We start from the raw sequence: 14098 nt of genomic DNA, 5'->3' as shown, positions 1-14098 counted from the left end.
TAAATTAATCTGTTCCAATAATAATAATAATAATCTGTTCCAATAAACTTCAAAGTTGAGACAACAAAAGCTGATTAGTGCCAGCAAAAACTAATGCATTGGAAGATGATGAGATTAATTCTCTCCACAACTATGTATGAGTATGTAAGCCCTTAGGCATATGATCAGATACTATCCCTTATTTGCAATAAATTCAGTTCTCTCTCGTCTTTTTCCTCTCTCTTTTTCTCTTTCATCCCATCCTCGCTCTTGTCATTTCTCTTGTTTCTCTCTTGGAAGTGCTACTTTCCCCCAAAGAATAGCACTCTCCAATAAGAAACTCATCCTATAAATTTACTATTCTCTGCACTCTTCATTTGCTCCCTATGGTGCTCCATGTTGATTATTTTTATAACCACCTCCATGGATACATGGTATGCAGTGTGCACCATAGTCATCTAACCCCTTTGCCTTACTACAAAGGTTGGATGCAAGTTGTGACTACTAGATTGATACTTTTGTACATTTTAGTATCGATCAACATTTTTTGTGAATTTTTATCCTACACTTCTTGCAACTATGTTACCCTTATTGAGAATATGAAAGGGCTCCTGCAGTGATTATTGATTGAAGAACCCATCAGGGTAGAGATCTCAGTTATCTAAGCATCACTGGAGAGTACCCTATTATTTCAGCAGTTTCTTGATATTACAGGTTTCAAATAGCTCCCAGCCAGCACAAGTCCAAGGAGGAACAAACTAAGCTTATGAAGCTGATGACTACAATTTGCACCCAAAACATTACACTGAGAAATCCTATAACTCATCCAATAATTCCAGGTCCTCCATTACAAAATTAGCCCAAAACAATGATTGCGAGGTCTAAGGACAACCATTCATAACACATATTGACTCACTGTTATATAAGTGCTTGGTTATGATAAGCAGCCTATTGTGACATTGATTTGTTACTCCATCGACACTTAAGACGAGGATGAAGATCTCAAGGACATGGTGATTCAAACGATTACACAATTCGACAATCAAATCAGAGGCATCAACAACCAATTTTAAGTAGTAACACAAACTTGCCAAGTAAGATTATAACCATGTAATCACACTATGGTCCTTACTGGATAGATTAGATGATCACATAAGTTCTCATTATTGAATTGTCAAGGTATTTGGGATGAAGAAGAACAAAAATCCAGCATCTGATTTATTTCACTCAGTCCCAAGTTACTGCAAGGTGAAGAAAATTTCTGCCTGCAACAGTCCTGTAGTCCAGCACACCACGATCATCTGGCCCTAATCAGCCATTTGAAAATAACTTCTGCAGGTCCGCAAGGCAGTATCCTATATGCTCAGAAAATACATACCAAATTGTGCCTGATTCAGACTCTAATTCGTCACTCTGATTGACATCAAAAGTGGAGAAAAGTTAATGGCTTTGGTTATTATGTTACCTTTCTAAAGAGCCTGATATGGCCATTATTTCCGGCAAATTGGAACTCGACACATGGAATCTAGCTGGAATCCAACATGCCACTTCAGCTACCAAAGATGATGAAGATTGAGTATGCATCTAAAGAGAGTATTTATGGCAGTTATAAGTACAAGGATATATAAAGTGACATCTCATGTATGTTTTCATAGAAAACTAGGTAAACTAACACTTATGGGCTTTAGACATCCATGGACGCATGCTAACTTGACTGTTAGATTGGTTTGGTTGGATAAACCCTCGACGCAATATGACACATACTAACTTGATATTTGGAAGGGTTTTATCTGACAAGCCCTCGGCTCAATCTTTTTCTGGAAGTGAGATTCAAACTGTGGGCATTTTTTGCACTTAAACTAAGTAAAATAAAGGATTTTGCTGCCTTCGAGAGAATCTCTCTCGGCGCAATCTTTTGTTGGAAGTGAGATATAGAATATGGGCATCTTTCGTCGTTAAACTAAGTAGAGTAAGGATTTTGCTGCCTTCAAGAGAATTTCTCCCTCATCTAAGTTCCAAATACTTAACAACCTCTCTCTTCCAAAATAATAACACTCGAAAAACAAGTTTCGGTACTTGGTTTTTTCCTTATAATTTTGATTTCAATGGCAGTTGAAGGCATAGTCCTAAAATATATAAGGCTAAAATTATCATGGATTTTAACGGATGGATCTGAATATGATTTCAAAAGAATTTATATGTTTGGGTCAGTCCTCCAAAGGTACTGTCAATCTGATTCGTTTTAGTATATAATTTAAATGTCATAATGCATGCCAGATCCCCGTTGCAACAGATGCAACATAAGGACATGTTCTCCTAAGTCAACTTAGAGGCACAACTGAGCTATTAATATTGGCCTATCATGTTAAAAGGATATTTACAAAAGCATTGCTACCACAAGGTTCAACATCACTAGCTTGGGGACTTTGATGCAATTCACATCCTACACAAACCTCGTTAGCTTAACCTAGAACATCATTAGACCATTCCTACTACAAAATTAGCTTGTATTGGGTGATTCAAAGATCTAGATTGGATCACATTAGTCCAGTGATTTCAATAGGCGCTCGGGCGAGGCGAGGCAAGGCCCGAGCGCCTCACTTCATATCCAGGCGGCGCACTTCAAAGAGGCACCGCCTGGGCGCTCGCCCGAAGCGCCCGACGCCTGGGCTTAGGCGAGCGCCCGGGTTAAACCAAGCGACCCCGGTGCTTTAGTTGGTTTAATCGAACCACTAAAGCATCAATATCAGCCTCACAGCATCCCTCTCGCGACTTTTCCAACCTTAACCCTGCTCATGATTTTGCCGTCGACATTTCCTCTCCGCTGTCGTTGCCTCTCTCCATTGTCGTTGCTCTCCGCTGCCACTACCACTATCGTTGCTCGCCGCTGCTGTCGCTGCTCGTCGCTACTATCGTTGCTCGTCGCTCCCATTGTTGTTGCTCGCTGCTACCGCTATCGCTACTCTCAGTCAGCAGCATCGGTGTTACTCAAGGTATGCAATACCATACCGTACCGGTGTTTCGAGGTTGGCTCAGTACGGTACGGTACCGGCGTACCGAACGGTACACTAGGGCTTACTGAGCGATTTCCTCGTATTGTAGCACGGTCCGTCCGGTAGCGGACGGTCCGCATGCCGGTATGCCGTCGGACTGGTACGTATCGCCCGTACCGGGCGGTACCATTCGAAATTGCATACCATGGTGTTACTCTTACGCTGCACTATCGTTACCGTTGCCGTTGGCACTATCGTTGCTCGTTGCTATTGTCACTGCTCTCGCTGCCGCTGCTCGCCGCTGTTGTCTTACTCTTACTCACTCTTCTCACATCGACTCGATAGTATACTGTTAACAGTATATTAATAGTATACTGTTAACCGTATACTAGTAACAATATTTTTTATTTATTAGATTAATAATATATTATTTTGATTTTAATACTGCTATTTTTTATTTTATTTGAAATTATTGTTATTGTTTTGAATTTTGAGACTTTTTGTTAATGTGATATTGTGATTTTATAAGATTTTCTTAATTTAATATCATATTTTTATTTAAATAATTATATTTATTAATTATATTATATATTTTTATATTTTAGCAGCTCGTTTCGCTCGGGCGAGCGCCTAGCGCCTCGGGCGTTTTTGGACCTTAGTGCCTATTGGCGCCTAACACTTTTTAAATCACTGCATTAGTCAAAAAGTTATATGAGATGTTGCATTAGCCCTAGCTTGCTCAACCACTGTAACAAGTCATCTAGGGCTAGAGTTTAGTATGGTTGAATTGGCTTTATTTGGATTTTTTTAGTCATTCTGAAGGGCTTGATACTATTCCATTAGTTGCTAACTAGCATGAAATCTTTTCATCTAGGTCTGGGCCAACTTCTACCAGAAGGATTCGACAAAGTCTGAAGATTGTTTCTTATTTTGAATTGAGCTAGAGTCATAACTTATGTATAATTGTAGGACCTTTAGTTGGAATCAGATTCAGCCCAACTAGGATTTGACCATCCATGGCAGTCCTAAGCAACTCTAATAAGGAGAAAATAGTCTAGGTCAACCGTATTCTAAATTTGAAACTTTTTCTATGTTTTTAGTTATTTTAAGAAAGATTTCATCTTTTCTAATTAGCTGGTTTAGTCTGTCAAAATACTCCTTTCGTGAGTTTTATTGGTGTTCCATAGTCCCTGAGTAGAGGTTTAGCTAATTATACCTATTACAGCCAATATTTTGAAAATTCTAGAAGTTTCTCTTACAAGTTTTTCTCTTATAAGATTAGTTTTTTCTCTACGACTTTGAAAACTCTCTCTCTCCAACACCCCACCCCCCCCCTCTCCTTTCTCGTGCCCTCCCAACCCTCCATTCCCTCTCCCATTCTTTCTGCTTTTGTTCTTTCTTGCAGGTGCTACTTTCTCTTGCAGAAAAGTGGTTACTGGATAGGAGCCCATACTTTTAGCACCTCTCTTCTATGTTGCAGGGTACTTGAGTCAAAGGTATTTGTGAAGAAAATTAAATTTGTGGTCTGGCTTCTCACTATCAAAGAATTCTTTCTCTGTAAGCCTTTGATTTGGATTGTGTTGTTTCTTTCTTTGGTTCCTTTGATCAACTATTCATGTTCAGTCTCCTAAGTTGGATTTCTCATAGGGTCTTGACAGTTGACATCTAAAATTTTCTCATGGATTTAATCTTTCGGAAACTAACTTTATCAGAAACTAACTTTTTTGTTTCGGTTTGGAGATTTTAATACATAAAACTAAAGAGTCAAGCCTTTCCCTTGTCTCAATTTATTGATTAGGCATATTGTTTTTCTAGTGTTGATGTGAAGTTGACAATCAGTCTTAAAGTTCTTTATGTTTTCCTTAAAACTCTCTTTTTGGAGTTGTGTTCCACAGCTGACTGTGTTTTCATATGAAATATTTGGATAGTTTAAACCAAGGTTCGCCGTACCGTACCGTACCGGCGTTTCGACCCGGGCTCGGTACCGGTACGGTACGGTATACCGCTCGGTACACCCAGGTGTACCGAGCGGTACACTCAGGTGTACAGAGCACTGTAGCAGTGCTACAGTGCTATAGTGCACTGCTATAGTTCTCGGTACGGGCGGACCGGTACAGGGCGGTCCGCGTACCGCTAGCCTGTCGGACCGGTACGTACCGCTAGCCTGTCGGACCGGTACGTACCGCCCGTACCGGGCGGTACAGTCCGGTACGGCAAACCTTGGTTTAAACCAAGGTTCGCTGTACCGTACCATACCGGCGTTTCGACCCGGGTTCGGTACGGTACGGTACCGGTGTACCGGGCGATACATCAGCGGTACGCCCTGGTGTACCGAATAATTTTTTTATTTTTATACTGTAGCAGTACTACAGTTTAGTACTGTAGCACTGTAGCGGTACCGGACGATCCATGTATCGATAACCTGTCGGACCAATACATACCGTCCGGTACGGGCGGTATGCTTCGGTACGGCAGACGTTGGTTTAAACTTTAAAGTTTGATCTCTATCTTCTCCAATATAATTTGTTTACTCTGAATTCATCTTAATTTGTTTTATATTATTTTTTCCATTGTAGATTACATTCAATGTAGTAGGTTCCCCCTAGTTTTATCACCAAAGATAAAACAATTCATTTCAAATTGCAATTTTGTTTCATGACTATAAAAAGATCGATTTATATGTATGCTTGAGTAAATGTGTCTTCATGTTTCGTGGTAATATGACTCCTTTAAAGGTGGATGTTTGTTGAGCAATATATTTCAACGCATACTTATCCACTTGATATCTCTTTTTGTGATGTGTTTCATCTTTCTTTTTGTTTTATCATATGTATGATAGGGAATTCCAATGGATCTGAAGTAGTTGCGGAGTTGCAGACACAGCATGGCAGACTAGGAGAATGCATTGAACACCTAAAATCAGTTGAATCATCTAGAGCAACTCTGGTTACCTATCTAAGAGAGGCACTACATGAGCAGGTGGGCAGCTGGTTCATTGTTCTCAAGGCTTTGTGCAGGTTCTCTCTTTTTTTTTGTGTTTATAATTTTAATATGTTTTGATAACTGTTTTGTGTTTTCAGGAATCAAAGTTTGAACAAGTCCATCAACAACTTCAGGTACACTTCTTTCACATAAGATCTCCTGTTTATTTCAGTTGACATATTACCTCTGACGAGCTCTTTGTTGAATTTTCAACTTCATGAACCTGTGACTGTCACACCCTAGTAAACCTAGATTCAGTGTGCTAGCTGAAAATTAGTAAAACAAAAATTTACTCTTATTTTATAGTAAAAATTGCTGCTTTTTCTTGCTGATAAGATGATTTTTTTTTTAATTGATATGCTTTTATAATGCAAGTAATATCGAGTCTTGATATGTTGGTCTCAGGATGGTGGAAGACCAAATAATTTATGGTAAAGTTACTGTATGAGAGTCATGTAAGGTGTAGTGCTGGATTAAAAGGAACTGTTCTGCATAGTAAGAGGCTTTAATTTCAAATATTTTAAGGAGGTCCTTGTACTTAAATGCTTTGATCTATATGTTGCTACACTTTATATTTAAAACCAAGATGGTTGCATTGAGCTTCGTGAGCACGTGGACAAGTTTGTGTTCGTAAGTTATGAATGGGCAATGTCTTCTTGGTGAACTTTTTTCTTTTTGGAAGGAAAATGCAGCTATAATTTTTTAAGAGCCAAGTATAAAAGAGTGGATTGGAGCCTCATCTGCAAAGAAAAAGAGAGTAAGGAGTGAGATATACCAAAAAGGGCTTGTGAGTTGAGAAAACTCGATGCTTTGAGCTATTCATTTGAAGGAAAAAATATCCCTGAATAACAACAACAACAAAGTTGTAAGTCTCACCTATTTGGGGTTGGCTACATAGATTTTTGACTGTCATTAAGATCTGTAAAAAATCGTATGCTTAGTTAAGTTTAAAGTATTTAAATATTTATTTATTGTTTCTATTTAAGTCTTTTTATATATTCTTTTGTCTCTCCTTTTACTATTAATATTAATCATTTCACTTCTTCTAACTATTGTATTTGTAGGTTTCTTAAGCATATGCCCATACCGTCTTAAGCGATTATCTCTCATCTTATCCTCTATCAAAATGATACTTAATTGTTCACGAATAAAAATATTTCTTTTCCTTTCTGTCCTAATAGTTTCATATATTCATCTCAACATTCTCATCACAGCAACACTTTTTGTATATGTTATTTTTTAACTACCGAACACTAAGAATCATAAAAGTATTGTTGATCTCACAATTGTCTTTTAAAATTTTTCTTTTAATTTCAAAGGTATTAATTGATCACATAAGACTTCTAATACCCCTTACCATTTTAATCATTCTGATTTTACTGTAAGAATAATATCTTCATCAATCTCTCAATCTTATTGAATAAATGATCTAAGATATGAAACTTCATGTCCATCCAACTTAACTATATTCTCCTACCTATTCCTAATATTACTAAGATTGCATATCATATATCCAGTTTTAGTCCTATTTAATCTAAAATCCTTAGCTTCTAAGGATTGCCTCAATAACTCAAGTTTTTAATTTATTTCACTTAGGCTTCCATCAAGTAAGATAATATCATCAGCAAATAATATACACTAACGACTAAAGAAGTCTATCTTATAAATGACTAATAAGTTCATTCATTATCAATGAAAATGTAGAGATTTAATACAAATCCTTGATATAATCTATTCTAGAATTCACTAGACACACTCCATATAGTTTTAACACTAGTACTTATATTAGTGGATATACTTTTATTTTTTAACCTATCATAATATATCTATATCTCTAGGAATTTTATCATAGACTTTCTCTAACTTAAGAAAAAGTTAAAAACCATATGCAAGTCTTTCTTTTTCTTTATACTTTTCCATTGATTGACTTAATAAATGAAAAACTTCAATGATTGATCTTCTAGGCATAAAACTAAATTGATTTTTAGATATATTTATTTCAAGCCTTATCCTACTTTCGTAACTCTTTCCTAAAGTTTTATAGTATGGCTCATGATTTTAATTCATATATAGTTAGAACAGTTTTGAATATCACCTTTATTCTTATAAATTAGTACTATAAAACTCTTTCTTCATTTATTAGGCATCATTTTGAATCTCATAATTTCCTTAAATAAGCTATTTAACTAAGCTATTCCTTTGTCCCCTAAACTTTTCCAAATCTTGATAGGGATACCATCAGATCTTATACTCTTAATTATATTTATCTTTTTTAAAGCTTCTTTTACTTCACTAGCTCTAATTTTACGAACAAATCTATGATTATTAAATCTACTATTATTTATCGTTAAAGTTAAGCCTTGTGTGGAATGCTCATTAAATAATTTATAAAAATATTTTATCCATCGTTCTATAATTTCATTATCATCAACAACTATTCCTTGATCTTCGTCTTTAATGCATCTAATATTACCTAAATTCTTACACTTTCTTTTCCTACCTTTAACAATTTAATAAATATCGTTTTCACTATCTTTAGTACCTAATTTATTAAAAAAAATATTACAAGCTTTATATATGCTTTTTTAGCCTCTTTTTTAGACACTTTATATCTTTTAAATATTTTCTCATTTTTATAATTTTATCAATGTTTAAAACATAATCTTTTAGTAAAAATTGCTTTTTGAACTTCCTTGCACCACCACCAAGGCACCAACTCTCTCTTAAAGCTATACCTCTACCTCTGGTTTAATAAGGATCTCCTCCTTTGTCAAGCTCCTAATCTTATTAGCTATCATAGTCCAAATAATATTAATATTATCCCCTTCCAAGTTGTAAGTCGTCCCCCTTTCCATTCTATTCTTAAAAACCCTTGCCGTATCATCTTTAAAATTCCACCATTTAGTCTTAGTAAGTTTTTCTACTATTTTCTTGTTCCACTTTCTATAACAAATATCTAATACCATCAACGTATTGTCACAGATGATTGTCTCGCACCTGCAACACCTTTGTCAACGAATCGTTCGTCGCTTTTATTTGCTTGTACATATGTTTGGGCAGCATGTTTTGCCTCGTTTGTGTGTTTTGCTTGAAAACTGTAAGCAGAAATAGTTTGCGAGACTACAGAGCGATCGCTCGCCAGAATGGGCAAAATTACCCTAAAATGGCTTAGTTTTCACATGCCATGGCCTATTTTTTTTAGGATGTGGTGCAGAGAAAAACGTTAGCCATCTTAGCACCTTAGAACACCTAGAGTGGCACCTGGATGGACGAGGATTTGGGGTAATGTTGGGCATTGATTGGATTCACAAGTTCGTACGTTAAGCCTACAGGAACTTGCCAACACCCCCGACACCCAGTGAGCAATTGTTTGCAGACTTACGACTATTCGTATGCCTTCTAAAGTCCTTGTTTTCTCCTTCTTCTCTTTTCTCTCTTGCACACCAAGTGTTTACTAAATTGCTTGTAAAGTTGTCCGCTTCGTGAGATGTCGGGATTTGTCCGCTGCTCGCTTTCAAACTAATCAATTTGTTCTTTTATAAGTCCTTCGAGACCTATAAGAGGTTGCAACTAGGTTGACCCTTTGTGAACGAATAACGTAAGGGTATCTTACGACTTAGGCAATTCCAGCTAAGTCCATGACATTGTGGTATTAGAGCAGGCAAACAATTCGAGCAAACAGTGAAAGTTTCGCAATCTTGCCGTGACTAAGCATCGTGGAGAATTGAGCAAGACGGAACAAGTCGGACTATTGCCCTAAGCAATCGCAGGTGGGTTCCATTCGGGACTGCATAAAGCAATTTTCTACACCGATACTGGACATACAAGACATATTCGAGAAGAACAAGCTGTTCAACTTCCTCGATAGCTTGAAGTCATGGGCACAACAGGAACTGCATCAAAGGAATGTCACCGATGTGGTCGGGGCAATTGCAATTGTGGAAAGGCTCATTGACTTTGTTTCCTTGGAGGCAATGGGGAAGAAGAAACAATCTTTAGGAAATCGCCAATCTAAGTTATTCCCGAGGGAAGGAGTCCGGAAGCAACCAAAAGAAAAGGAGTTCCCATAAATGGCTAAGCTCAAAAGGCATGGTCTTAAAACCCGACGAATGCTTCTTGTGCGGAGGACTGCATATTGTGAGGGAGTACTCACAAAAGTAAGTACTCAATGCATTGACAATATCAATCCATCCCCCTAGTCTAGACAAGGGCCAGGCCGTTGCCCTTAGTTTGAGTAATTCAGAATCTAGCAGTGATGATGAGGAGTCGCAAGGGCCTCGCATGGGAGCAATGCATTTGTTGAATGCATTGCAGGGTTACGTGGGGGAGAACATGATGACGAAGCCACAAAAAGTAGGGAGTAGCGAGTTGATGTACGTGGACATCAAGCTCAATGGCCGAGCAACTCGTGCGATGGTGGACACGGATGCTACCCTAAATTTCATTGCTGATCGAGAAGTAAGGTGACTTGGGTTGAACTTGGAAAAGAACCCAAGTCGGATGAAGGCTATGAACTCAAAGGCTAAGCAAATCCTTGGACTGGCCAAGGGGGTCCCCATCGAGATCGGGATGTGGAGCAGAGGCACAAACATGATGGCGGTGCTGTTGGAAGACTTCCAAGTGATCCTCGGAATGGAGTTTATGCATACGACGAAGTTGGTGCCAATGCCATTCCTGAACTCTCTATATCTGATGGGAGGCGATGACCCTTGCGTGGTTCCAGTTTCTCGAGGAGGAATCAAGGACTCACAACAAATATTTACTTTACAATTGAAGAAGGGGGTGCGAAAAGGTGAATTAACTTTTGTGGCGTAGTAAAACTAGATCCACTTGATATAAAGGCTACTCGTGAACCTGCTGTGGTGACGGATGTTTTGAAGGAGTTCACTGACGTTATACCACTTGTGTTGCCAAAAACTCTACCGCCATGCGGAGGCATAGATCATTGCATCGAGCTGGAGCTAGGAGTGAAGCCTCTAGCGAGAACCATATTGCATGGCCTCTCCAGAGTTGGTAGAGCTCAAGAAGCAATTAGATGAACTGCTAAGCGATGGTCTCATCCGTAGTTTTAAAGCACCATTCAGAACTCCAGTCATCTTCCAAGAGAAACAAGATAGGAGCCTCTGATTATGCATCGATTATCGAGTCCTAAACAAGGTGATGGTGAAGAACAAGTATCCCATCCCACTCATCACGGACTTGTTCGACCAACTGGGCAAAGCGAAGTATTTCTTCAAATTCGATCTTCGGTCAGGTTACTATCAGGTGCACATTATTGAAGGTGATGAAGTGAAGACTACCTATGTGACCAGGTATGGAGCGTTCGAGTTCTTGGTGATGCCTTTCGGCTTAACCAATGCTACGGTCACATTTTGCACTCTCATGAACCAACTATTCAAGGAGTATTTGGACAAGTTTGTGGTTATCTACTTGGACAATATTGTCATTTACAGCCCAATGGTCGAGGAGCATATCGAGCACCTTCAAACAATTTTTAAGGTTCTCAGGGAAAACACCTTGTTTGTGAAAAGGGAGAAGTGCTACTTTGCTCAGACGGAGTGGGGAACACCAAAGAAGGTACCGAAGTTGAGATCCTTGGTTTCGTCAACTATTATTGGTGCTTCATAATAGGGTACTTGAAGCATATAGCTCCATTGAAATAGTTGCTGAAAGAGCAGCCTTGGTGATGGTCAGACAAATGTGGAGCGGTATTCCAAGGCCTAAAGGCTGCTATGTTGGAAGAATCGGTACTCAAATTGTTGAACTATAGGAAGCCTTTCGAAGCCTATATAGATGTTTCAGACGTCGCTATTGGGGGAGTACTTATGTAGGAGGGTCATACGATGGCCTACAAGAACCCAAGCTCAACGAGATCGAGCGGCAATATCCGATGCACGAGAAGAAGATGACAATGGTGGTCCACTGTCTACGAGTTTGGCGGCACTACTTTCTCGGAACGTGATTTGTGCTAAGGACGGATAACATCGCATTAAGTTACTTTTAAATTCAAAAGAAATTCTCTCTAAAGCAAGCACGATGGCAGGACTTTCTGGCTGAGTTTGATATGGCAATAGAGTACTAACCCAGAAGAACAATTATCGTGGCCGATGCATTGAGCCAAAAAGTGGAGCTAGCGAATGCCATGCAGTTGGAAGGCGGAGGCCAAGCAAGTTAGTTGCACACCAACTTCCTTTCCAAGATCAGGGATGGATTGTATAGTGTCTCCCAAGCAGTAACCTGATGCAACTAATTATAGAGAGCAAGGCATAGCGATTTTGGGTCTAGATGGACTCGTCGACACCAAAGCGTCTCGTACTTAGCTGGAATTGCCTAAGTTGTAAGGCACCATTGTAGCAATGTCATGAACTTAGCTGAAATTATTTAAGTAGTGAGGCACCCTTGCATCAATATCACAGATTTAGCTAGGATTGCCTAAATCGTGAATCACCCTTACACCAATGTCACCGACTTAGCTGTGATTGCTTAAGTCATAAGGCTCCCTTGCGTTATCCGTCTGCAAAGGGTCAACCTAGTTGTAACCTCGCTCAAGTCCCGTAAGACCTATAAAAGAGCAAATTGATTAGTTCGAAAGCGAGTGACGGACAAGTCCCAATGTCTCGCGAAGAGGGCAGCTTTATAAGAAATTCAGCAAACACGGTGTGCAAGAGAGGAGAGGAAGGAGAAAACAAAAACTTTAGAAGGCAAACAAACAGTCGTAAGTCTGCAAACGACTGCTCACCGGGTGTTGGGTGCGATGGCAAGTTCTCGTAGACTTAGCGTGTAAACTTGTGAAATCCAATCAACGCCCAACACCATCCCAAACCCCTATCCAGCTAGGTGCCACCTGAGGGGTTCCAGTGTGCTGAGATGGCTGACGTTTTGCACTGCACCACAGCCTGCAGAAAACAAGTTGTGGCATGCGAAAACGAAACCACTTTGGGGCAGTTTTGCCTGTCATGGTGAGCGATCGCTCTACAGCCCTGCGATTTGTTCCTGCTTACAATTTTCTAGCAAAAACACGCAAAACCAAGGTAAAACATGCTGCCAAGTATATGTACAAGCAAATAAAAGTGATGAACGGTTTGTTGACAAAGATGATATGGGTGTGCAACGATCGTTCGTGACAAAAGGGAATATAGTTTATGTTCTTCAAGATATTGCTCAATAGCGCAGTGGAAGCCGATGGGACTTTTGGAGTCGTTGCTCGTACAAGAAAGGTCGTGGGAGAGCATTTTCTTAGACTTCATATCAAGCTTGCCGGTAGTAGGGGGACTCGGATAAATACTCATGGTGGTCGATTGGTTTTCAAAGTCTGCAACATTCATTACTTTGGAGTGCAGCAATGAATGTTGCAGACTTTGAAAATCGTTCAACCTCCTACACTGCTCAACGGAGGAGGCAGCCAAGTTGATGATGAAGAATATGGTGAAGTATTGGGGAGTTACGCATAATATCATCAGTGGTCGAGATGCGCGGTTCTTGGGATGATTTTGGACCAAGCTATTCAAATTGCTGGTATTTAAGTTGTGTTTCTCCATAAGCCTCCACCCCCAAACGGATGACCAAATTGAAAGAATAAATTCGCTCCTTGAGCAATATCTTCGGCACCACGTGAGTGCCAACCAACGAGATTGGGTGAAACTATTGGACATAACCTAATTCTCCTACAATTTGCAGTGGAGCTCTATGTCCAACAAGAGCCCCTTCGAGATCATTATAGGATTGCAGCCGTCGACTCCTCACACCATGGCAATCGGTTATACCAGGAGTAGTCTGTCAGCGTATTATTTTGCAAAGGAATGACATCAAAATGCAGATATTGCCCGGGCTTACTAGGAGAAGACAACCAAAAAGATGAAGTGAGCAGATTTGGGAAGGCGACCATAGGAGTATAAAGTCAGCGACTTGGTGTTGGTGAAGCTCCAACCAGTATCACTCTAGTTCTTTAGGCATAAAGTACACAAGGGACTAGTGCATAAGTATGAAGGACCTTTCTCAATTATCAATAGGGTAGGCAATGTCTCATACAAGTTATAACTGCCAGCTCAAAATTCACAATGTCTTCTACGCAAGCAACTTGAAAGCCTACCACTTGGATCCGCAAGATGCTTCCTGAAGTATTCCAACTCGACTACCCCCACCAG

General features: G+C 39.4%; 1 protein-coding gene across 2 annotated transcripts in view; it reads left to right on the top strand.

Annotated features, from left to right (window-relative positions):
- LOC135644099 (UPF0400 protein C337.03-like) overlaps positions 1–14098 on the top strand; it is a 40821-nt gene that overhangs the window by 9607 nt on the left and 17116 nt on the right. For both annotated transcript variants that reach the window (XM_065161545.1, XM_065161544.1), the window contains exons 6-7: positions 5812–5951; positions 6053–6088. In XM_065161545.1, coding sequence (XP_065017617.1) covers positions 5812–5951; positions 6053–6088 — 176 coding nt within the window. The remainder of the gene's footprint in view (positions 1–5811; positions 5952–6052; positions 6089–14098) is intronic.

The sequence above is a fragment of the Musa acuminata genome, chromosome BXJ3-8 (genome assembly GCF_036884655.1).
Source record: "Musa acuminata AAA Group cultivar baxijiao chromosome BXJ3-8, Cavendish_Baxijiao_AAA, whole genome shotgun sequence".
Taxonomy (NCBI): Eukaryota; Viridiplantae; Streptophyta; class Magnoliopsida; order Zingiberales; family Musaceae; genus Musa; species Musa acuminata.
This window is presented reverse-complemented; position numbering and strand designations above follow the sequence as displayed.